The sequence below is a fragment of the Nothoprocta perdicaria genome, unplaced genomic scaffold (genome assembly GCF_003342845.1).
Source record: "Nothoprocta perdicaria isolate Ctin4 unplaced genomic scaffold, notPer1 scaffold_191, whole genome shotgun sequence".
In the NCBI taxonomy this organism is placed as follows: domain Eukaryota; kingdom Metazoa; phylum Chordata; class Aves; order Tinamiformes; family Tinamidae; genus Nothoprocta; species Nothoprocta perdicaria.
In genome coordinates this window covers 552,752-578,691 of record NW_020455105.1, presented here as the reverse complement: position 1 = coordinate 578,691, position 25,940 = coordinate 552,752, and the positions used below count along the sequence as shown (strand labels likewise).

Below are 25,940 nucleotides of genomic sequence, written 5' to 3'. Positions count from 1 at the left end.
CTATTTTTTCCCCCCAAAGTATCATTTTGTAGGAAGCRCAATACAATGCAGTTAAATATATATTTTTTTCCTCCCCAGAGGAGCTGCACCTTGATATTTGTGCATTGTTTGGTTACAAACCTGTAGCCAAGTATGGAACGCCCGTCTGTGCTTGAGAAAATCTTTTCTCCTTAGGCCTTGGTTTTGAAATCTAAGTTTTGGAATTATAATTGTAAGACACATAATTGCACCATAGTTTATATGTTTCAGATTTCCTTAAACTTGCCTGTCTTTATCTCTGTCTTGTTTCCTGCTAGGGCTTCGTTGAAGGCCTCTCCAGTGGCCCTTTTGTGTGAGCTGCGTTCACTGTCCTGTGTGTCCTTGTTCATAGGAGTATGTGAAGGAGTAAGCGGTATGTGAAGTTACTCTTGATTCAAAATCAGCAGGGCTGCAGAGGAGCCCTCACCCAGCCCTCCGTGCAGAGGATTTTGGCTCTCTGGCTCCTTGGAGGTCAAACATATCATTACTTCTGGTATCAAATTCTGAAGGGGAAATACAAAAGCCCCTATTCTAGCATTCAGTTCCTGTTTTTCTGAGTTGGCACTTTGAGCTGGGACTTTATCACTGTTAATTTTGGAAGCAGGCAAATGCTATTYGATAGCCATGTAAGTGGGCACAACACTTACCTATCTGCTCTTTATTCGGAGTGAGAAATTACTGTGACTCATGCATAACGTCTGTAAGAAAATAGAAATAGTGCAAATACAGCACTCCCCAACTTGCAATTTCTCTAAATTACCAAACAGCTTTTAAAAAAATTTAGGTCAATGAGTTCTCCTCATGCATCTTCCTTTCCTTGATATTATATGTTTATATATATTAATATATTTAAGCACATTAGTAGTTCTTGAGGGGAATTCATGCATATAAAGCATGAGGAATCAAATATTGCCACCTATATAGTATCCAAAATATTAAACAGATTATAATTAATATTTGATTTTCTTGATTAGTTTTAGTTAATTTTTACGTCTGTTATGAAGATTTCATAATGGCTTTTTTGTTCTCCTCGGATGTTTTGATCACAAGTGTGCAGTTGGAGTACAGAAGTTATGACCTTAGCCACTTGGAAAACCCCTGTATGTGGCTGTGGGTTTCTGTAAAGTCCAGCAAATAAGACTAATGGCTCTAAAAGGTGTTCTCTCTGTTTTGTCAAGTGCTTTGAGTAAGTAACTGCAGAGAGCCGCTGCATTTGGAAGGCTTGTCTGCACAGCACACAGATTTCGAGGAAAAGGACCTTACTAGAGAGCAACTCACTAACTCTGAGCAGGGAGAAAAGGTAAGAAAATACTTTCTTAAGCAGGATGCTTGACAACTGTCTGAGAGACTTTTTGAGAGAGATTTGCCTTGCAGCACATAAGATAAGGAGGAAACTGAAACAACTGCCTGGGATGTTTTCTTGGAGGTCTGGAGCAGTGCTGTCAAGTGTGCAAAGAGGTGTTAGTGTGCACTGGGAAAATAGGTATGGCAGGAGAGACGCATGCTGAGTCATATGTGAGTCATTGCTAAAAGTGATTGAACAGGAGTGTTCCTSCAGAGCTATTTTTAATATTTGCTTACTCACATTTACTGTACTAGGCTCTTTACAGGAAAGTAAAATGCTGCAAGGTCCTTAAGATCATTTTCATGGCAGCAGCTTGTTATTGATGTGTAATGAAGTCTTCAGTCTTGCTGCTTTGAATATTTTAGGATTTAGGGTGATGCTGATTCTTCCTGCAGCTTTCCAAGGAACTGAACTGCAATGTTCCCATCATCTTCATGCCCAGACCCATACGAATAAATTGGCATTGACCTTCAAACCAAAGCAGCTAGCAGTGACATACTGAAGAGGCAAAGCAGAGTGCTAATGAGTAGCTAGAGGTGGGAGCTGTTTGTGCTTGGTGGTATTTAGAGGTGGACGTGTGTTTCATTAGGCACATGAATTATTGTCGGCCAGAAAATCTTTGTGAGTTTTAGCTATGGTGAATATAGAAGTGACATCTTCTCTGTTTTAAAACCCTGCTTGCAGTCTATGTAGTTTTGCAGAACAGCAGCATGTTTCCCTCCTTTGAGCAGCAAGATGCAGTGTCTTCTCCCTTCTCTGTGTGCTGATGAAGCTGTTCCCTTCTCTGCAGATGAAGGCAGCTGCATGTGCAGGGGGGAGCCGTTCAGGAGCTCGTTCAGGGTGCCTGTGCATGTCATGGAGTTAAGCAGTGGCTTCCTGTTTACTGCTGCCGAGTGAGGATTTGGGGCCGGGCCAAGGGCAGGAGCGTGGCTTGCGGATTTGCTGTTGTGCAGGTCTGCAGCCGCCTCGCAAGGTGCTACACCAAGTTCCCAGCCCCACGTTGGGGGGCTCCCTGCACAGCAATGTGCTCCTGGCAAGCAGGGTGCTTCTCCTGCAGCCAGATGCTGCCCAGCACACAGCAAGTCGCTTGGGCTGCGACTTGGCACTTGGGGAGGGAGGTTGAGGTCGCAGCTCTTCAGGCTGGAGGCTCTTTGGCCGACTTTATTAAACTGGGCCTGCCTGAGTGGTGGAAGTCGAGGCAGTTTTGGTTACTGACCTCTTGGCTGCCTGTTGCGCGTACAACCTAATATTTTGGGGTTTCTCGGTGGTAGGAAGCACCAAGGGTCTCCAGCGAGAAATGGAAGCCTCAGTGTACACAAAGTGGGAACTGCTGGGGATGTTGCCTCCCACCAGCAGCTTAACTTCCCCAAGTCTGTAGCTGTTGTTGCCAGAGAGGCATTGGGAGAGGGAAAGCGTGGCTGCAGTTAAGTGTCTGTGCTTCTAAAGTCTGAAAAAAAAAAAATCATACCTGGTGTGAGAAGCAAATAAAGACAATCAGCCAAAACCACAAATTGAGGAGTGGATTATCTATAACTAAGCTTTATAACTAAGCTTTTTTCCTTAGTTTTCAAATATTGAGTAGGACTGAAAGGAGGATGTGTTTATTGTTAAAGAGAACACGACCGGGTTACCACATAGCAGCGACAGGAACTGGACAAGCAAATGCTTTCTGCAGAGTGAAAGCTGTGGCCCATAAATAAACACAAGGTGATTCAGGCCTACCAGATTTTTGGAGAAGAGGTAAATTGCAGTGGTAAAATGGAAGASATGTATGATTTCCCAGGCAGAAAAGTATTTAGACTACCAGGTGGAAACTGCACAGGATGAGATCCTGTGCATGGCCCATCATCAGTATCCATATCCATACCTSATGGGTAAATGTAAAGGCAAGTTTTAGACATTCTTCCCTACCCAAGCTACCAGTGACAGAATAATTATGAAATCTGCTAAACTCTATTATCCAAAGTCCAAACTGAAACCCTTAAATTAAAACCAGTGTTCSGCTGCTCCCAATTGCACGCTGCAGCCACTGATGTGTGTTACCACTTTTGAACCAGTGTTCTCACAGCTCAAAGGTAAACATGCAAGATTTGCTTCTGTTTACAAGTCAGGTAAAAATAGCATATATGTTTAGCCAGCATATYGAATGAGTTAAATGTCAATATTTAGCTTGCTTGGTTGAGCGGCACTAGAGAATAGTGCAGAGTTTACAAATTATTTGTACCAGCAACTCTCTTGATAGTGACAAGCTCACCACGTGCAGCCTTAAAAGCCACAATTAACAAAGGTAGTAGAGAAAATAGTAGAGAAGGCAGAGAACATGATAAAAATATATGTTAAAACTTGGATTGGTTAAAATTCCATGGTAATTTCTGGAATGGTGCTGTGAAACACGGGGCTGCTCTATTCAGATTATCAGTTTAGGTAACTGCATGACAAATGCCTGTGTCTCTTGTCAGTGACAGCAGAGGAGKGGACTGATTTATGGGTTTCTTGTCATTCACATGTTCCTGTCCAACAAGTTTCTTAAAGTCTACCAGTGATTAAGTACTAAACTCTTAGTGTGGTCTGTTATCTCAGGAGATTAAAAAAAAATAAACGCATTGATACTCTTCCACTTTTTCCTGCAGAAAGCAACTATTATATTGTATTAGACTCTCACCACAGTCATTGGCAGCCTGACCTTTCTAAAGTAATGGCCAKCCCATATGCCTGAGTCCTGTAGGAGAAACCCTATGACACCACAGGATGAGAGATAAAGGATTTAGCACGAGCTCCTTTACCTGCTTTACAATTGATATTTGCAGCTTACGCTCCCTTTTCAAAGTAAGGTAAACAATCCAAGGGCTTTTTAGACTCTGAAAATGTAAAATTAATTGCCAGTAAACTGAAGTATATCCAGTGGGAAAGTCTCATCCAGCTTTTTGAGTCCACAATCAAAAGAGACTAGCTAAACTACAGATACTTACATCTCTTTTCAGTCAAAAGAATGACTAGGAGACCTCACCTGACCAGTTCTAGATTTCTGTTTTAGGGTGAGGTAAAAGACATCTTAAATTTCTTGCCGGTAAAAGGAGCATTACCCTGTCTAGGTCAAAGGCAGGCATTCGTTTTCAGTCACATGGAGTGGAAGGAGAGGGGAATAYGCAAGTGCGGCCAAGCTCCTCTGTGCTGAGTGGGAAACTCCCTGCAGAGCTTCTTCCTTGACAAGTCACTGACCTGAGACACAAGGGAGTGAAGGTCAGTGTAGACTCGTGGTGTTCAGCTGCACTGYTGCAGCTCCCTCGGTGGAGGAAAGAGGTCTGACTGCACTTGCCTTTCTGGAGAGGAAAAAGGAGTTTCTGCTTCATGGCTTTTCAGATGAAACAAGTTTATTTTTCAGTATCCAAGCTTTTTCTCCATGATTTTTTTTTTTGAATGTCATTTTTTTACAGCATTCTCTGTACTCTTCTGTTTGCCATATATTGTAGTCACCTCTGGCTGGTTTTCATGTATCTACTGAGAAACTTTGGTGCCCCCTCCCCCCCCCCGACCATCCCTTCGCACTTCTAAATATGTCAATTAGTTGATATTAAAAGGTCATTGCAGTGTATGTTTATTCTAATATCCAGGCACTAAGAACAATTCCCACTCACTGAAAAAGATTTTAACTACTAGATATCTTTCTCATATCCATATATATATGCATATTTTGAAGAACATGCATAGCTATGAGAAGGGCAGTGTGTATGGTGTGCTATTAAGGCATAATAATTTAGGATAAAAGAAAAAAAAGATGAGCTTCAAATAGTGTTGTAGCCTGATCCCAGGCTTTCTTTCTGAGGATTGATCTTATGTCTAATTCTATTTAAATCTATTTAAATAAATAGCGTTCTGCCGTGTAAGAAGGCAGTTGTGTGGAAAGCAAGCAGCTTGGCCTKCAGTACAAACTCCCTGAAGCACCGTGGGCTCAGCTGTCCTCCCTTGCATCTCTTACATTGGTGCAATGCATTGGATTATGTTCAGTTGGATTTCATTTAAATTCTTTTAAAAAGTCTGCATCTGAACCAAACACATCTAGTTGTTTGTTTCATCACAAAATAGAGTATTGGAAAATAACTGTAGGACTCATTAGTTGAAATGAGAGGAAAGTAACCAGAGATGGTTGCTGGTCTCCAGCCTGCTCCCTCATACCTGTGCCCATCTCTACGTGCAGCCCTCGCTTTTCAGAAGGGGGCTCAAAACAAATGCACTGTTTGAACCACGTTGTGAGAATGCCTGTCCCGTCCCAGCACAGCRTTTCTGTTCCCAGGCATCGTGCTTGGAAGCAGAGCTGGCGCTCAGAGGCCTCGCCACCAAGGCTGGCCGAAGGGAGGAGATCTCTTGCCTCGCTCCAGGTGACCCGGCTGCAGAGCTCCTTGGAAAGCTTCCCTGGAAAAGAAGGGCCAATGGATCTGGGTTAGTTCTTCCTTTAGCTGCTCATGCTTTATATGAGGTGCTAAGTTAGTTGCTCTCCTCAAGCTTTTCTAAAGTTAGAACATTTTTTTTCTATAGATAGTCCAAATATTTTTGATGATTTAGATGTTTTTTACCAGTGTTATCCAATAACTTGCTATGGGAACTTTCTAGATTGGAAAGCTCCATATGGTTCAGTTTCCTTTGAAACTGTCTCTTGGGTACACATGTGGCTAAATACAGACTTTTTTTTTTTACTGACTGTTTATTGCAGCATTAATATTAATGCTTTCAGTTTTTATGTAATAGCTCCCCCCTTGCTATCTCTGCCACCGTTAAAATGTTTACCATCAATTTTAAAGCTGCTTTAACAACTCTGGGTTTGTTGGAAGCACTGCATCAGATTAGGCACTCTTTGGCACTACTGAGCACAGTAATCTACATCTTACTGCCAGATATTATGACTGCAGTTCACTGTAGTGAGAAAGAAACCCAGCRTCTGAGAAATTAAAAACTTGTTCAAAATACAGTGCTTAATAGATGTGACAAGAAAAGGTTGAAATGTCATGTTGACCTAGCTCCCTTTTGTTAGCTTTTCTGGCAAAGTTTAGTTCAAGGTCTGCATATTGATTTTCAGACCTCACTGTGACACTGGCCTTGCTGCTTCAGAGCTCTTCTCTCTGAAGAGCCTCTGTAAATGGGTATCTTCCCAGTGGCTTTCTGGGGCAACACTTACCAACTCTATTGCAAAATGAACTGTGTAAAAATTCACCTAACAAGCAGAAAAATGCCTGGTTGATACAACAGAGCAGGTTCCTGCAAGAGTCGGGTTTCGGCAGTTCACTGTCCAGGATGCTGCAGCGACCTGTGTGGTGCCTGTGTGGTGGCACATGCTGGTGTAGTGGTGGCAGCAAGATGGGAAAGAACAGCTCATGTAGCTTTGCTTGCCAGCGGAACCACACGTGGGAAAGTCTGCTTTCAGCTGCAGGTCAGGATGAGCGTGGGGTAGCAGAAATCATAATAAACCTGRCAGAAGAAGAGGTAACAGTGCTTCCCAGCCCGGGGCTTCTAGTGTGCTGCAGCCAGCAGTACCGTTAGTAGTTGAGCTTTGTCCTAAGAGTGGTAGCACTTCATGCTGTAGAGGGAGGTGGGCTGGAGTCCCCACAAGCCCTCCTCAGTGAGGGGCTCTTGGGGTCCCAGCACCTGCCAGAATGAGCTGCCTCCTGAGGGGCACAGAGGTGCCACCTGAGAATCCCTATTGCTCATGGGATTCTCCACTTAGCAGCTTGCWGATTGCCATGTAGCTGCATTTTGATCTATGCAGTTAGGCTGGGGTGACTGAGAGGGGCGTGCGGTTGCTAAAGGTGCTAGTGAAGTCAGGTGAGGGAGTGCAGAAGAGGGCATCACTGTTTGGTTGGTGACGAATCACGGAATGGTTGGAGTTGGAAGGGACCTCTGCAGATGGTCTTGTACAAGGGTTTTTGCCAAATTGAATTAAATTAATCTGCAGCTCTCTCAGTGGAAGCAGCATCTACAGATGTTGCTGCATGGAATATTATGAGGCCACACAGTAACATTTACTACTTCCCCTGCTACCGGAACAGCAAGCTTTCTAATACCTGCCAACTACGCTTCAAATCTCAGCTTTTCATTTCTTTATGTTGGAGCTATATATAGTGTCTAAGAAATGTCTCTTAGCTGAGACGTTATCTTAGACTATGGGAATATTTTTGTGAGTTTTGACCATATCATCTCCAGCCAGAAGTATGCACACCTACTTTTATTATTGGAGTTACAAGCATTATAGCAGAACAATTAACTTTAACTTGTTAAAGACAAGCAGAGAACAGAGAGTGGTAAGACGCTTCTAAGATCAAATCTCTCTTGCCGTCAGTAGCAAATTCTATCATTTCGCAACTATGTTATAGGAGAAATGTTGGTTAGTTGATCTCTCTGTTGGTGGTTGTGCTCTGTATAGAGAGGCAAAGAGAACTGGTGAAGTTTTGTTTGCTTTTGTTTATAACTTGTTTTCAGTGGTGAGCCATTAAGAACAGGCTTAAACATGATCTTCTCACCACACTTTAGGAAAAAAAAAAAGGGGGCAAACCATCAAAAAACACTTACCAAAGTGCAAAGCCACCACAGGAAGCCTRGGACTACGAGAAATCTTCACAAATAAACACCTGAGGGATTCAAATCTYCTGCCGCATGCAAAGTAAAAGTTGACAAGACTGATAAAACTGCTTCAACCTGGCAACGAATTGGTGACATTTGTTTTTAGACCGGATAAAATGCAGAGATGGTATTTCTCTTCATTCCTTTGAGGGTTGCTATGATCAAGTTCAGGTTTCCCTTCATTAATTCCAGCTCCATAGGAGCTCGGAGGTAGCCAGAACTACTTCTGATGAGTTATTGGCTTTCCAGAACGGTGCTAGGGGAAAGSAGCAAAACCCTGAGCAAAACCCTTTTCCTGGGGCTGGGTGGCTCTGTGCACATGGTTGCCTTGGGGCCAGGCAGTGCTGCCTGGCCCTGGGGAGGAGGAAGCAGGACTTGGAGGGAACTGGGACAGGAGCCTCCATTTTGTGATATATTTTAAAAATGATAAAGATTAGGGACATCTGTAGCTGTCAAGGAAGTGGCTCCAGGGCTGAGCGTGCGAGCGAAGTGACCGTGTGTGGTTTGCTCCTGGCTAGCGGGCGCTCGCTCAGTGCTCGGGGGCTATCTGAGGGAGGCAGCTTTGCGGTGGCTCTGTGGTCCCCATGATGTCCAGCCACTTCACACACGCTTAACAGCGTGTGAAGGCCTCCTACCCAGACCGTTGGTGTTTGGGGGAACTGCTGCCAATTCTGCTTCTTGTGCTAAGACAGTACAGCGTGGGACACGAGACCTGTGTTCAGTTACTAGTACTGGCAGTGATTTTCTGGGTAAGTGTGCAAGTCATTTAATTTCTCTGTGGTTACTCATTTTTAGAAGAGGCTTGATAATAGTGTTTCTTGTACGGGTTTGCCTTTACTAGACACCAGCTGTTTACTTAGCTTGTTTTTCACTGGAGCTCTCTGACATGACCAGAAGTCCACACGCTGTCGTCATAGATCAAAGCATCTTATTCTTTAAAAACAAATGGAAGGTGGGATTCCTTGGTTGGGGAGCACCAGTGGGTTGTGGAGATTCTGCTGAAGGAATTTACCGAGTCTGTAGGGTGCGAGAGGTGATTTAATGGTTGTGTAAAAAGAGAGTACAAAGACTCCTCTGAGGTGTGCTTTGAGTCTAATAAAGCAGCAGGAAATTGGAGTCCTACAGAACAGACAGGCCTGCAGGCAGGCGCATGTTGAGTCCCTGCAGGTCGGGCTTTTTCCCTGTCTATTTCAACATGGTGACACGTGTGAGATTTTACATCTCAGGAGAACAGGACAAAACMACCTCTTGATCCAGTTCTGTTAAAGAGAGGAGCCATTCTGCAGTTACAGACCTTCGCTGGGAAGGCATTGAACGCCTGAAGTTTCTCCATCTCTGTGTTTTCTTGTTTAGGAAAAAAMGCTCATAGCTGCTACATTGGTTCTAGCTTTTCAGGACGCAGAGGAAGCTTGAGTGACTGGAGTGTTTAGTAGAGGAGGAAGGGGAGGTGTTGAAACTCTGCAGTCGTGCYGGCGTGTTGTTGGACACCAACACCYTCCTTGTGCTCCYAGATCCTGGMATGGTCCCAGGCGGGTCGCTGCCCTTGACATGGATGCACGCAACGCAGTGCGTCCGTGAAGACGCTCTCCTCYTCCCAGTGTTACAGTCAGCAAAAAGAGATGTCATATATATTGTGCTGTTTTCTTAACTGTTCTTTCTCCAGCCTGTCTGATGGGTCTGTGCAGCTTTTACAGAGTCTTTTCCTCAATTGGAAAGGTAGGGCTGTTTCCTAGGCTAACAGGTCAGCAGGTTGCCATGCATTCGAGAAGCTGCCATACGTGACYCCGTGTTTGCTCTTTGTCCACCCCAGTTGTGCTGTGCAATAGGTTAACTTGAATGTATTTCACCAAAGTTAGAGTTTTTAGCTGGGGCGGGCTCCACCAGATGTGTAGTCTTGCAACACACGTCCTCGTGACCTAGCAAGTTATCACTTGCCAGCTAAGCAGCAAAGAAAACGCTTTGCACRCACTTACTGCTGTTCAGCATCTCTGCTCTTCCAAGAAAACTGCCCTTGGAGGGTTTTGCCACACCAAGTGATTTTCCTTTTTCTTCACATTTTGAGTGTTGGGGAATATGAATAGGAGAAGCCAGACAAAAAGCTTTTCCACACATCTGAAATAAGCATCAGGAAACCCCTTAAATCAGTGCAGTGCCACCAGGAAGAGGTAGAGTTTCCTGGCGATCTGCTCGCTGCTGGGAAGATGACATGGCGCCTTGCCAGCAACGTTCCAAAACATCTGAAAGGTGAAAAAACACCGGGCGTTAGCACGGGAACGGGGAAGGGGCACAGGTAAGGGGAGAGAAGAGAATCTACGGCAAGAAAGCCACCATTGCTGCGTTTTAGACAGGAGTGTAGACAGGTTGTTCATAAAAATCTTCCAAGGCTGGACTCCCCCTTCATCCTATTAGCATCAGTCTTGACTAAAAAATCACCCCCTTTTTTAGCTGATTGACTTGGAAAGGAAGATGAATGAACTTTCTTCTAGCTTGTTGTGACAGCTTTTGGAGTAATGGCTACTTGCTAACTTCACAGAGCTCGTGAGGTTGGCACTGCCAGGATGACTGGTAGAGTTATTTGCAGCCAAGGAAAAAGAGACTGCCTTAGTTGAAAAGTGCTCCACATTGGCTCTAAAAGAATATAATAGATTGTTTACTACTTTTCCAAGAATTGTGTCATTTTAATTATCATAMCAAAAATTGTGGATGAGAAAGGGTTTGGGTTTGCTCTCTTACCCAGTTGTATTTTAGGAAAAGGCTATAATAGTCACGAGTCACTGTATTAGCTGGGATTTTCCCACCAGCCCAGCCAGGGGAAGCCYGGTTTGAATCCAGATAAGTTTCTGGCTGGAAAGAGCAGGCGAGGCAGAGGGAGAGGAGAGGCTGTGTGTGTTTGTGTGTGTGCGCTGGTGTGCRCGCTCGCGCATCGCGAGCAGCCCGCGAAGGCGCTGCGGTAACGCGCAGCTCTGCGAGCAGGCGGCACAAGCTCTGAGCACGCAGGGGACACGTCACCAGCTTCAGAGAAGCTGTTGAAATTGAATGGGAAAAGGGCAGGAAATGAGCACAGTTGGCCTCATAATGTGATTCTGAGTTGGATGGTTTCATGAAGCCTTCAGCATGGTCCAAAGCAGTACTGCAGTGTGGTAGGGAGATATATAGCACCTGTTAATGCAGGTATACGAAGCATGAAGACCGGCTGACATCCATCRGATGTATTCTCTTCCTTGGTTCTTAAAAAGTTTGCTACGTGTTTACTGTTTATGCTGAAATTTTCGGTGGTGTGTCCTCTCAGCCTGGTTTTTGAAACCAAATTTGAYGACATAGATCAGTCATATCATAGAATGAGTACTGTAGAAAAATATGGGGAGAGAAATTAGTAATTCTGGTTATAGAGCAGAGGTAGAGAGCTTGTAGCTCGTTGGGGGATTAGCTTAGAACAAAATAAAATGGTGGCTTGTGTGTTTGGTGAATGTGATCCATCCTAAGCAATCATCCCATGGAAAAAAACCTGTGTGTGATCATGTACATAAAGATGATTAAATAATACATACACTCAAGAAGGAACTACATACCATTAAAAAGAGGACCTTATTTCTGCCTCAGAGCATTTGGGTTCTTGAATTTCCAACAGTAACATTTAGAAAGTTTTAGATCTGTTGTGCTCCGTGCTGTGGGGTTTGACTGYAACTGAAAGCTTTTACCTTAGCTTTGCAGTGACCTTTCCCGCGGCGAGGCTGCCCTGGCCTTTGCGGTAGCACTGGTGTCCTCACCATTCGGGAGGATGGGTAGGCAGCAGCTTGACAGCCCAGTGCGTGATCTGGGCTTTTCGCCACGCTTCCTCATCGCCGCTCGCTTTCTATGCSACTTACTCATGCTGAAATGTATGAAGTCAGCCAAACAGATTGCCTAGGTTTAAATGCCCAGCATGTAATTGCCCAATTAGTTACTGTGGATGCCGGGAACATCCCCAGCGCCAGCACTGGGTATCACCCTGTTGGTGGTTGCACTCACGGCCCTCCCTGCCGCTTCTGCGCTGGTGCCCTGGGAAGAAATAAATGAGAACTTAACTTTCTGGCTGACATCAACTATGAATATTGCAAAACCAGCATGCCCTGCACACTCTGTATTTACTTTTTTAGCCTAAGACTAAACATGTACTAGCTGTGTGCCTGTCATGAAACAAGAAGCGACAGGCTGAGGAAAAAGAGGAAGAGTGTGAAAATAGTTCTTACAGTGGAGTTTTATTTTGGTGAGGTTTTTCCTGGGATTTTCCTCTCCTCATATTTCGGGGACTTTTTGCCAATGAAACAGGCCCTCTGTGTTTTTCATTTCTCTTCGATACTGCTATAGTCAGAGCGATTCTGTCCCTCAAAGTGGCCTGGTTTCCCAAAGGGGGGATGGGGAGTGGGGTGAATCGGCCAGTTCCCGCAGCTCGGGAGCCACACGGGCCTCGGAGCAGCCAGCAACAGGGGATGGGGTCACAGCGAGCCTGGCACAGCCCTGCCCCAGCACCAGGGCCAGGAGCGCCTTGTCACTCACTTCAAACCCATGTGGTTGAGGTTTTTGTTTCGAGAGCTGGTACCTTACAAGGCTTGAGAGATGAAGGGAAAGGGTGCGCTGGCCACGGCGGCTGCGGGGGCGGCAGCGGCTGTGCTCTCGGCAGCTCCCGCCCTGCCGCAGCGACCGGGCCTGGGGCCAGCAGGGCTCCGGGAGGGCAAAAGCAATCTGTTCTTCTCCCTCCTTCATTCCAAGCTGGATGAGTTCCTGRTGCAACCAGCGCTTGCGCTGACTCACTCTGGGGGCTGCTGCGAGCGACGGGTGCGTGGGGCGGCTCTGGCTGCCGGGCTGGCAGCACACAAGCCCCGTTGGGAAAAAACTCAGGTGCATCCTGCTGCAAACGGGCAAAGGGAGYTGGGGACAGAGCCCTTTGCCTGGGGCTGTCTCGTTTGAGCTCCCGTCACAGAGCTTTCTTACAAACACCCTGGCAGGCTCGGAGCCAGGTTTGCTTGCCTTTTGGCGTGCTGAAATAGCTGCACCAAAATCCTTAATCTCCAACTGACAATTTTATTTATCTTTTGTTGCCTTATTCACATGCATGATGACTTTGGGTGCATGATCGAGGTGYACCCAAAGTCCTTGTCCCCCTGGGAGAAGATCGAGCCTCTGTCCCCCTCTGCTGGCAGGTGCCCCGGGCTGGGAGGTGCCACCCCTGCAGTTGAGGTGTGAGCTTTGGGAAGGTGGCTGTGATCAGCAGCAGGGTGTTGGTAGCCCCGGGCCTCGCGGGTCTGCGTCTCCTGGCCTGGCTCCCCTGATGCAACCCTTTGTAGCCACACACTGGTGAGCATAGCCCCCCCAAAATGCATCCCCTTGCATTTCATTCTTGCCGCTACCTATATGTGCCTGTACTACCTGTAGAACTGGTAATAAATACTGCTATAGGAGACAGAAGGTGCTTTCCTTGGTGAGTGTTGGAGCTTTGGAAGACTCCTCAAGCCACTAAAGTATGTTTTTTAAAAGGAGACTTCCTTTTCCTGAAGACTCATCAGTAAAGAGTGAGTTGGGGAGTAGACATTTGGTTCACCTGAACGAAAGACCCGTACTGTAAATGAAGCGGTGCTYGGGGCTCGTTAGTGTTCTGGGAATTGCTGCTATAGTTAGAAACAAGAGCATGAGCTATGAAGCAGAACCGAAGATGACTGTATTGAAAAGCAAAAGTTTTGATTTATGAATTTGCACAAATGCATTGRTTTTATGCTTCTCTTTAAAACCCAAACCCACACAAACATTAAAATGCATTGATTTCCARTTGCAAGAGATTTAGTTTAAAAGAGAACGTTTTCAGTTAATTAGATTAAAGCTACATCCATTATCTTTTGCATTTAAGTTTTCTTGTGCTGTACAAAAATAATTCCTGGCGTGTCTGCATGTTYCAGTAATCATCCTCTCAATTGCTGCATCACCTTATTCTTGCTGAGGAAACATGTCTGGAACTCACCTTTAGTATTAAAGTAGCATGGATGGAGGGAACACAAAATATAATTTTAAATAGGCACAGCACTATTAAATGTTATTTTTTCTGTGATAGTATCACATCTGCTGGAATATGTAAGCTGTAATGTCAGGCTTTCTGCAAACCATGCCCTAAGGGTTCTTGAGCAATATTTCCTGAAGTCTGCAATGGCAAATTAAGGCCTAATGTTATCACAGAAAAACAAAACAAGCAGATAAAGCTCATTTAGTTCAACTACATTTTGGCAGAGACAGGGGAGAGGAGGAAAAGGAAGACATAGGSAATACTCATGGAAGAGTCTTTCAGCCTCGGACCAGCAATCCCCCAAGCACAGGGTCCTCTGTGGGACATTGTTGCTCTCCAGATGACGTGCTCAGATACAAAGCCAAACCGGAGGGGTGTTTCCAGAGGCAGAACGAGAGTCCCACATCCTTATTCCCTTCAGCAAGCTGAGAATCCTTTCCCAAAAGTAAGGCAGCTCTGGCCCTTTCCCATGCTGGGGGAGGAGGAGCAGCCAGGGCTCCCTTGACTTTTTATGGACACCTGCTTTTCTTCCACTTCTTAAGTCCCCTTGGCTCTACAGCCTTTTACAGTCTTGGCATCARGCTCTGCCATGCTAAGCATTCAAAAAGGTTGGTAGTCTGCTTGTTGTACTGAGCTTATTTCTTGCAATCGATACAAGACAGAAAAAAACCTCCCAAACTGTACTTTGTTCAAAAACAACAACAAAAAAAGATGGATAGATAAGGCTTAGAAAAAAATGTAGGTTTTTGGGAGGTGCCCTCTTGCTTGAAGCCCTGAAATCACTGGCTTCATTCCTTTGCAGCAAGGTTCCTCRGAAAGAAATGTGACCCTCACAGTGATATTCACCCCGTTGAGTGGTTTCCCCTCTTCTTGGCAGTCCACACAAGACTCTGCACCTTTCACAGGGGAAAGGAGAACAGAAAAACAAACAACAAAACGTGAAAATTTGGTAGGAAGGGAAACAACAGAGACTAAGGAAGAACTGGAATAAACAAAATAGAGACAAAATAGGAAGAATGTATGACTTCAAAAGCTAGGAAGGGGATGGAGCAATGAGGCAAATGCTCCTTTGGTGTCACAGCTGAGGGAAGGGATGCCATAAATATGAAACGAAGCAGACTATTGATGCTCTGAAAATATAAATCTCCCTTTTTTTTTTGTCTGTATCTCAACTGGTGTATGCAGGGATTCAAAAGAAAACAGTAGTTTTGCATAGAATGTGCAGATTGTAATCCTAGATGTTGCTCTGTCGTTGAGACTTGATTTGGATTTCAGGTATATTAATGGAAAGATTCCCCTTGATTGCAAATATCTCTTTATCAGGCTGACCTTATATTTTGTCTTTCATAAAACCATACAAAGCAATTCCTGACACTTTTTTTTTTTTTCTCTTTCTTTCTTTCAGCCAGAGTCAAGTTGCTCTTGGAAAGTGTGAAGATAACCTGTTTCAGTTGCTGAGTGGACCAGACAGTCACATAAATGCAGGTATGTTGGATATTTTTTTTCCCTCTATTTTGGTGGAAATTTTAAGTAAATGCACCCTAGAACAGGTATTTGGGGCTTTTGCTATCAAAAGAGATGAAGTTTAGCACAGTGTGTATCAGAGACCCTGTAGTTCCTGATCTCACGTAGCTCCATTACTGCCCTTTTTGTTTAAGCACAGGGTGTAAAGCCTTTCCTTTAGAGTTCCAGCTGCATCACCCAGGTTCTTGGCAGTCTTAAGGACATTGCGTTGAACTTCTTTGGTGCTACTCTTTCCTTATGGAGAGACAGAATAATAAAAAGGAACCCTCAAATAAAGCCTATTTCACCACAGCAAATTAAGTATAAGGAGTTAAACAACAGATAGGAGAAAAGTGTCAGAAATATTTAGCTGTTAATATAGATCGTAGTAATAAAACTTTTTAAAGTAAATATAACTTCTACTTTTAAATTATAGTGTTTATGTTATTCAATACGGATTTTTTTTTGCTATCAAACTTTTAAAATCATGTTTTCTTTAAATATATTGTCCTCCACTTCCAGTATCTAAACGTAAAAGAAGATTGCAAAGCTATGGCTTTCTGTGCAAAGATGAGGAGCACAAAGAAGACTGAAGTAAACCTGGAAGCTCAGCACCAGGGTTTAGAACTACTTTTTTACCTGCCAGATAAACCTCCCATTTTTTACACCAGTGGCGAGTTTACCTCAGAGGAACTGTGCATTGAAGCTGCTCAGAAATGCTGTGAGTATCTGGATGTTATATGTGTTTGCAGTGACAAGGTCTGACAGCRTGAAAAATGGTGCTTCTGTCTTTGCATGTAAGTTATTGCTTGTGGGAGAAATACACGTGATACACAGTCTGCATGGAGACCTTGGCAGGGGTCTGCTCAGGCACTGTTTATATTGTTTGGAGTGGGAAAACTACTGGATAGTTTCTTGCAAGTGAAGGACTTGCCTCCTGCTTTCTGGCAGTTACAGGTGCTGTTTTTTTGATTTTAGTAGGGTAGGATTAGGCTGCCTTTAGGAGAAGAGGAGATGTGAATGCACAAGCAAGTTGGAAAAACCTGTTTTTACCTCCTGTACTAGTCAGTAAGGCTGACAAGATCTGTGCTGTTAAATAACCATATTTCCCTGAAACTTGCAAATACTTTCTTTTCCCTTGTCATCTTGATTCTTGAGACATCTTGGTTCTTGAGGCATTGAGTTTATCTTCCAACTCTCTTGCCTAATTTGTTCTCTTCCATTCTAAGAGTCAGAATGATGGAAATATGAGGGACAAGCCCCATCAAATAAGTACTCAGTTTGTTTTTGAATAGATATTAATGAAAATCGGAAGAACTTAAAAACTTGCCTGTAAGGAAATGTTCCTTAGAGGAACTTCTTTCTACTTTTTCCTGTTCTTAGCCTAATCCACAGCCTAGCTAAGGGAAATACAAGAGACTTATGGGTTCAGCAAGCCTGTGATGCAGCCTCTGTTGTGAACTACAGCTTGAATTACTCATAGCTAAACCAGTGATGGCACTTATCTGCTTCCAGGCTACTTGCAGAAGGTAGTGGCCACCCAGCTCCATGCCCTGTGAGCTTTGCAACTGCCATATTCAGCTTTTATTCCCTTGGCTTGTTGTCTTCCCTTCTCCTCTCTCTCCCCAGCTCCAAATGGAATTGGTTTGAGTGAATTCTCCAGGAGCTGAACAGTGAGCTCAGTAGCTGGCCCTAGTTCAGATAGGCACTCAAGCTCATGCTGCAGTAGAGATGCATGCGTGGCTGGGACCTTAAATACACCCGTAGCAAAAAGGTACTGCCTCCTTCTGAAGAGGGAACTGAAGACAAGAATTCAGATAGCATTAGTCCTGTGAACAAACTAGAGCTTAGTTTTTTTGAGGAAACAATGTAAAGGTTAATGCAGATCAGCCTAAACACCTGTCAGAACCAGTTGTTTGTTGGAAAACCCTCTGTTGGATTAGTAAGGAATGGAAAAATGACATGTTTTGCTTTTCTGCCTGTTTGCTAATAGGGAGGGAGTTTTCATCATTTCACTAAGGCCTTCCTTTACAACTATGTGGATAAAATCTAGCAATAAAGTAATACTGAGTATGAAATTGCAGTATGTCTAGGTGATTTTATTAAAAGAGAGAAAAAAAAAGGAAAAACAAAACATTTTTTGTGGTCTGGAAAAGGTAAAAGTTTTTAAGATTTCAAAGTATTTGACATCAGAAGTATCTTGAGATGTCAGACAGTTTATATATGATAAAATAGATGAATTTGATCAACACATCCTTGTTTTTTTAGTGTCTTTTTTTTTAAACTAATCATTTTTTTTTTGTAGATACTGCAAGATTAGATATTTGCTTTATGTGTTTGCMTTTTGGGGATGTGTGCATGTATTGCAACCCTCTGAATTAATGCGTGTATTTTTCTAACAGGTATATCTCCACTGTGCCATAATCTCTTTGCGCTGTTTGATGAGAACAAGAGGCTCTGGTATGCACCCAACCAGGTCTTTAAGATAGATGAAAAAACATCATACCGGCTCCATTACAGAATGAGGTAAGTGTAGAAACATCTGAAAAGTGATTTTTGGGGACACCATGGTGTTAGTATTGTCCTTTGAAAGGTAGGTATGTGCTCTAACTCTTACTACTGAACTCTCTTATGATGCAGGAAAGCAAAACCAAAAGAAACATTTTGTTCTTCACACTGTAGATAAAGAGATTTACAGGAAGAGCTTGAAATGTCCCCAGAAGTTTTGTCTTTTCTTTATAACCTTTAAAAAAAAAAAAAAAAAAAAAAAAGAAGGGGGAAAAAAAAAAAAAAAAGAAACAAGACCTGGAAGCCACAAAGAACCAAATTCATAAAACATTTTTTTCTTGGTCTAATGTGAATCTGGGGTGTTTTATCCTGGAACTGAAATTCTTTGATACAATCTCCTTTCTCTTTAAAAAAACAAAGCATTTTCAAAATATAGTTGCAGGAATGTGATGCTCCAATTCAAAGCATGATGCGGTTTCGACTCAATTTTTGACAAATAATTTCCAGTATAATTCTTGCATATGTATTTTTGCTTTGGGTGAACAGTGAGAATTCCTTTCAGGTACGCATTTCATTCACACTGCATGAGGTGAATGGGGAGAATGCCCTCTGGTGAAGGGAAAAACCCTTTGCTTTCGTCCACATATCCCATTCATGTCTGATAAAACCAGTTTCTTTAAAGTTGCTTGGACAGCTCCCTCTTATAAACATTCTTTGGCTGTTTACAACTGTCAAATTTTAAATATTTAGGCAGGATTTTTTTTTTTACATTGAAATCCATTTTCAGTTTTTTTTCACTTCCAACATTTCATAAAAGTAAGCTAGGGAAAATGCTCAGCTCTGTTATAGTGATTTATTTTTTTTTAAGCTTTGGAGCTGAGATTTGAAGATAGGCAGAGGTGCTTTTGTCTGATATACTTCATGCATACAAAATTGCAAAATTTGGGCCAATTATATCTATTAMAAATAATATGAAATACATTTAAGAAGAGATTATGTGAATTTAGATGTTGCAGTGTAAAGATTCCTGTGTGCTATAAATACTGCAGTGTATTGGTGAAGTGGCATTTCCCTTGCCTTCGTTTCTGATTCATTGCGACTCTTGGCTCAGGCACCTCAGCTGCAACAGGGCTGAGCACTGAAAATTGAGTGATGCAGGATTCAGAATGACTGTTCTCTAAGTGGGTGCTATTTATTCAGAGCTCTGCAAGAGACTGGATTCCCCTTTAAAAATAATAAAAAAAAGAAAATGTTCTGGCCTCATTTAATATTGAATTGTATCAGACAATATATAATCATGCAGATACTAAATCAGTTTTGTGTGAACAACCTTATTTCTGACATTTCATTACTTATATGGGCTTGATTTAGTAATATCCTAGCCAAATTACATATAAAAAATGAAGGTATATGACTAGATAGTTTCAAATGCTTTTAGCTGTTCAGATTTTTCTTCCGTTGCTGAAAGCTTCAGAATTTGCTTTCTGATGGTGTGAGCTTCCCATTCATCTCCTCTGCCATCAGATCTGGGCCAGTTGGCATACTTTTGGCCTTTGATATATACACGGAATTATATTTTAAAAGATTCTGCTTTTTACTGGAAACTTACCCCAGACAAAACAGAGAAAAAAAAAAAAAAGAAAAAGAAAAAAGAAACCACAGTATTTTGTAATATCCTGGCTAATTAGCACATAAGCTGATGGAGGAGGAGTTTAACTATTCTGTGGTTGGGTTAGGCTTAAGCCAGAGATTGTCAACACTTCTTTGCATGGCAAAGGGAGCCAAGTCAAGTCAGTTAATAGGTAAAGAACAAATTATCATCTCAATTGCAAACAATACACAAGAACTTGCCCGTAATTATTTTCAGGAAAGTACCAAATGAATTGTAGTTACTAATTGCAATTCATTTTATAAGGGAGAATAAGGAAACAAAGTGATTTCCTGGAGGCAAAAGGGTTTGTTTTCCTTTGATTTTTGTGCTTGAACTAAAGAAATTATATAGTGCCTCCGAGTACTGGTCGTGAGTTTTTGCCCTGATTGTGTATAGATGTTCCTACTCATGCTGTATCTACAGGCTTTTTGGGGCRATTTATCCGAAAGATAGAAAAAATAGAAACATTGCAGAAAATCTTGTCTCTTTAAGAATAGTTTGATACATAATTCTTCAGTTGAATGGCCAACATACTATGCAGATAACACAAGTAATGAAGCACATAGTGCTCAACTGATAAAAAGTAGTAATTGGCTTTGTCTCTTTGCCTGTGCGCTGAGACTGCTGCGTACTGACCTCCATCACTGCAGAAATGGAGATTAATTCACAAATCCCCCAGACTCGGTGATCTCTAAAGGTCCCGTCCAACCTTAAGCATTCTATGGCAAACAGAAGGTGTCTTATTTATAATACTCCAAGTGTCTTTATAAAGAAGTAGTTTATATTTTCCGCATACAGAAATACAGAAAACATGTATTTCCATGTATTTCCAATTCAGGAGTTCCAGTTCATCACATGCATCAACATTTTCTAAATATAAGGGTTTTTTTCCTTTTTTTTCCTTTTTTTTCTTTTTTACATTTCCTTTATGTACAGTGTCTTACAATTCAAATTCATTTGTCTTTTGCCTGTGCTAAACTATTTCTTCTCATTTTGATCAGAGATTCTTGCTGATTTTACTTAGCACATATTTAGATAGACATGAAAACCTTAGCTGACAGAGCTGTCTGTGTTCCTATGAAACAAATTGTATGACACTCATTGTGGTCCTTGTCCACCAGAAACATCCAGTTTCTCACCTCCTTTTTGTATTAGTAAATACTTCGGCATTGCACATTTGCTAGTGCTGCTATTTGCGTATTCTTATAGAAATCCTTCTTTAGTAGATATATTGTCTCTGCCCTGACCACTTAATTGATCACGTTATGGTCATTTGCAAAGCGTGTGCTCTTGCAAAAGAAACATTGATCCAAACCAGATCTAATTAAACTTTACTTAATTTAAGATGTTACTGGAACCCAGATAATTACAAATTAGAGAAATGGTTTAAGGGCAGATTCTTGAAAAGACATTGACAGATGATTGGACTGAACAAATGATTCATTTTCAGCAAATGCCAACKCTTTCCGTAGGCTTTTACTCAAGTTTGTAATTAAGAGGCCTGGTGTACAGATATGAGTAGAAAGCTTGTTTATAATACATGCGGAAATCTTTTATACCATTTCCACTTAATAATTCCTCTTAAACCAAAGGGCAGTAGATGTTTCAAGATGTCACTGAGGTGTAACGCCATCAGGGACGGTCCTTGGGGCAGTTTTGTGCTGTGTCMCCAGCCCATAGAGGAGGAGGTTGGAGGTTGGCTGGTTGGATTCATCCTGGAATGGAAATGTCCCCTGTTGACTGATACTCAGTCAAGTGCTCAAGCAATGTGAGATAATTGAAGCATCACTGCCAGCTGGTCAGTATGTTGTTATTTCGTGGACTGCGCAAGCATGAGCCAGGTAGTAAATCATGATATGGCGAGTTAAGRGTGGGTGAGATGCTGTGCATTGGAAATGCTTAAGGCCTTTGACTAACACACCACTTTTCCCCAGTTTCTCGGACTAGGAGTGCACTTTTGGCAGTGCACCACTGTGAGCWGTAATCTCAGGGTCGAAGAATTAAAGGTTTTGACTTGTACCTTTACTGTTTTATTCTGAAATTTTAAAATATGTATCTAGAGGGCATCCTCAAGTTTTTAAGTTCACTTTCTTCTTCTTGAAAGATACTACTTTACAAACTGGCATGGGACAAGYGAAAGTGAACCCTCAGTGTGGAGACATTCCCCAAAGAAGTCCAAGAACTCCTACGAGAAGAAGCTAGCTCCAGAAGGAAGCCCCATACTTGATGCATTCTCCTTAGAATACATTTTTGCACAGGTAAGAGCTGTATGCAAGTCAGTTATATTAGGAACACAAAATTGATTTAATACAGAAGAAGTTRTGTCTGCTTTAAAGACCTGTTTTCAAACATTAAAACTTTTCTTTACATTTCAAACACTAAAACTCTGTATCAATAGCTTATATCTGTTCATATAAATAAGCATTTTCTTCATACCCCTGCATAGTAGAACAAAGAGAATTTGCTATGTTTGCCCATATACAGAACTTAGAAACTCTCTCTCACACAGTCCAAACAGGGCTGTTATTTTATAGCACACTTTCTTTAATATTATCTCTTTTTGCATATAATGCTGCCACCTTTTGTGCAGCATTTACACAGAATGGCTGTACAGCTTTTGTCGTTTATAACTTCTACAGCTGAATGATAGGAATATTAAAAGCTATGATAGTATAATGTCCTTTTTAATCAATTTTTATTGCATGGTGTTAAAACATTGCCTGATAATCCACTGTCCCAGAGCCTGCTTACATGCAGTTGCTTTTTCCTTTGCACTTTCCAATTGTTGGTAGCACTGTAGTATGTTCTACCTGGCAAGCAGGCAGGGTCCCTCTTTCAGAAAGCTTATGCACTTAACCAAAACAAGTTAACTCACACACACAAATAGTTTTGCAAGCGAGAAAGTTTCTGCTTTCAGCAAGGAAAAGGGAAGTAATCTCTTAAAAAGATTGACGTTGATGGAGATTTGTGAAATGAACAAGGTAAATGCACTGGAGAAAAACATGTTTACTGTTAATTTGGAGTTAAAGTAAAATAGAATTTTCAGGCTTAAGTATGATTGTGCCCTTTAGAAATGAGATAGCTTGTGTCTACAAAAATGAACACTGCTGTTACAAAACAACAATAAAATAAATTGCCATTTTAGCCACAGCTAAGTGTACACTGTGGTGGTGCCACTTGCATTCCAGACAAATAATAGGAGAAAAGTTTTTTTAATTGCATAATCAGCTCATGTTTTATTTTATTCAGGCTGTGAACATTTATGTAAGTTCATTTATGCAACTTTGCAAAATGACTGCTTAAAAGCATGCCACAAAGCTGATTGTGTCCGGTTTTTTTTCCCCTTTTAAATTTTTTTGAGTGCCAGTGAAAAGAGCCAAAATACCTCTCAAGTTGGTTAATGAGTAAGAACCCCAATTAATAGTCAGACAATATTACATTAGCAAAAATTTACTGTTAAGTCACACCATCTAAAAAGAGAAGTCAAAAAGAAGAACGCTAGTGCTAGCATAATGCAACAAAAGCATCTCTGCTCTTTGACAACCAACCAAGTATTTCTCAAGCAGCTTCAGAGCAAGGTGGCAGCCACTGAGAGTTTACAGCTGTACTTTTGCCATGGAGCAGTGAAGTCAGGAAAGGGATTAGTTGGTGAGAAGCAGATATAAAGCAGAGATAAAGTGCCTATTCTGCACCAAAAAAAAATAAGATGGTGCACCAAGAAAATATGCTAGATGGATGTGGTTTCTTTAGCTAAGAAAAAAGTTGATTTTTGGTGAACTAACATATGGAAGTAAACTGGTAATTTAGAAAGAACTGAGCAGTGCTAGCTGAGAATCTAGTTTGACAAAACCATCCCTGATAATGCACTGTGCTGTGGATGCTGTAAGGATTTGATGTGCTGGAGACGGAGCCCATGTGGTGGTTCTACTTGTGTTCCAGAAACTGTCATTTGAAAAGACTTCTGTGGAGCACAGATCTTGATGCTCTTGTCMGATAAGCAGGTTTATGATGTGACTAGTGCTTCCCTATGTTATTGTTTTACTGATCTAAGAGCAGCAAGCTTTTCCCTTCTCTTCATGAGTTTCAGGCTTTGCTGCTCAAGGAGAGTGTGGTCTTGTGGCCAAATGCCAATTCTTTTTTATTTATGTATATATATATTTATTTATTTATTTATTAAGGGACAATATGACTTAGTGAAAGGCCTGGCACCAGTTCGTGATCCTAAAAATGATCAAGAAGGTCATGAAATTGAAAATGAATGTCTGGGGATGGCTGTCCTTGCAATCTCTCACCATGCCATCAAGAAAAATATGAAACTTCCAGAGCTTCCCAAAGATGTCAGGTAAGTTAGGATAACTTATTGTTCTCTGTTAGACCTGCAAGAAGCAAACTATCCCTCCTTTTCTAGAAGAGCTATTTAAATATTTTACCTTCTAGAGTCTGACTGGAGTTAGAAGCGCCAACATTAGTGTTGCTAAATTTGTCTTCCTAATCCGGTTATTAGGGCTGTGTAATGGAATATCTGAAATTTTCTTTTCTAGAGACTGTATGAAATTTTATGCAGCTAGGCACACTAACACATTGATGTGCTATGTACTCATTGATCTGCTATAAATTCAGGGTGCTGCGGTCAGTAGGTTCAGAAATTAGAACATTGTTAAGTAGAAGTCTAATGGTGAAAATGCTAAGTCAATAGAGCAGCTAATTAGTGACCCATTTTAGTAACACACTAATTTTATATATCACATCAAAATAAAATTTTGATGCCCTTTCTAACAGATATTTCATTAAAGTTATAGTTTCAGATAGCATGCAAATAAACAGTGGATTATAATTACAGCTCTTCTTCTTGCTGGTTCAAATGTTAGCTTTGAGATTTTGTTTTGAATGACAACAAAACTTTCAGATAAGGTTATTACTTGAATTGCCATTGCCTACTATTACTATAGACCAATTCTATAGCCTTAAATACACAACAGTTTACTTCATCTATTCTCTGTAAATTACTTTTGAAGTAAGGCAATAAGTTGCATTTTAGAGGGTTGAAAGTTTAGGAAATGACAATATTGACTCATAGCACTGTTCTTCCTTCTAGTTACAAGCACTATATTCCAGAAACTTTGAACAAGACTATCAGACAGAGGAATTTCTTAACCAGAATTCGGATAAATAATGTTTTCAAGGATTTCCTTAAAGAGTTTAACAATAAAACCATTTGTGACACTAATGTGTCTCCACATGACCTGAAAGTTAAATATTTGTCAACAATGGAGACCTTGACCAAACATTACGGAGCGGAAATCTTTGAGACTTCATCTTTGCTGATTTCATCCGAGAATGAAATAAATAAGTTTAATTGTGGAGAAAATGAGATCCTTCCACAGTATGAAGTGATCGTAACAGGAAACAATGGAATTCAGTGGCGGCTCAAGCCACATGTAAGTATCCCTTTGTAATTTGGAATTCAAGGATGACTTTGGGGGATCTGACAGCTCTTATAAAATGCATATAATCTTTAGAAGCTGTGGACTATCTTTTCTATAAAAAGATTTGTTTCATGGGATTATAGGATCGTTCAGGTTGGAGGAAACCTCTGGAGCCTGCAGTCCAACCCCGTGCTCACAGCTAGGCAAGCTATAGGCTCAGACCAGGACTCTCAGGGCTTGATCCAGCTGTGGCGTGAAAAACCAAGCATGGAAATGGCACAAGCTCTGTGGGCAGCTTATTCCACTGCTTGATGGTCCACCTGGGAAAAATGTTCTTTCTTCAATCACTTTTGAGCCTCTGTTATTTCAATTCAAGAACTGATATTTGAGGAAAAAAAATTTTAAGAAATGCAGTCTGGTTCTTACAGCCTCATAAAATTCTGCCTCTACTGATTGTTAGACCATGTTTAAGTCTAATCAAACACTTTTCTCTCAGTGAGAGTCTCTGCATGGATAGGAAGAGGCTTTGTTCAGGCCTACACATTCACATCTTTTAGGTAATCCAGTGGGTTCATGGTAATTGTCCAGAGTTTTTGATCTGTAAGCTGCTCAGCTCAGTTGGTCTGCGTGCGGAGCTGCAGGGTTGGGCACGTCCTGCAGGCACAATGTGGCTTTTGTGCTGAGGTCTGAAAGGTTCTCTCTGACACATGCTTAGGAATATTATTATCAAAAAAAGAAGACTGAAAGGGCTAGTTTGAAATTTCTCATCATATGGGTAGAAGTTGGCTAGCTAAATATTGCACAGCAGTTGCTGGGCCAAACTTTATATAAATTATAAGATTACTTAAA

General features: G+C 41.7%; 1 protein-coding gene across 1 annotated transcript in view; it reads left to right on the top strand.

Moving 5' to 3' along the window:
• The first annotated feature begins 330 nt into the window (after window positions 1-330).
• Window positions 331-25,940, top strand: part of JAK1 (Janus kinase 1) — a 41,510-nt gene continuing 15,900 nt past the window's right edge. Inside the window, exons 1-8 of the mRNA XM_026037140.1 lie at window positions 331-391; window positions 1,197-1,318; window positions 15,409-15,488; window positions 16,029-16,227; window positions 17,909-18,032; window positions 21,770-21,923; window positions 23,844-24,007; window positions 24,761-25,103. Coding sequence (XP_025892925.1) covers window positions 15,483-15,488; window positions 16,029-16,227; window positions 17,909-18,032; window positions 21,770-21,923; window positions 23,844-24,007; window positions 24,761-25,103 — 990 coding nt within the window. The 5' untranslated portion in view covers window positions 331-391; window positions 1,197-1,318; window positions 15,409-15,482. The remainder of the gene's footprint in view (window positions 392-1,196; window positions 1,319-15,408; window positions 15,489-16,028; window positions 16,228-17,908; window positions 18,033-21,769; window positions 21,924-23,843; window positions 24,008-24,760; window positions 25,104-25,940) is intronic.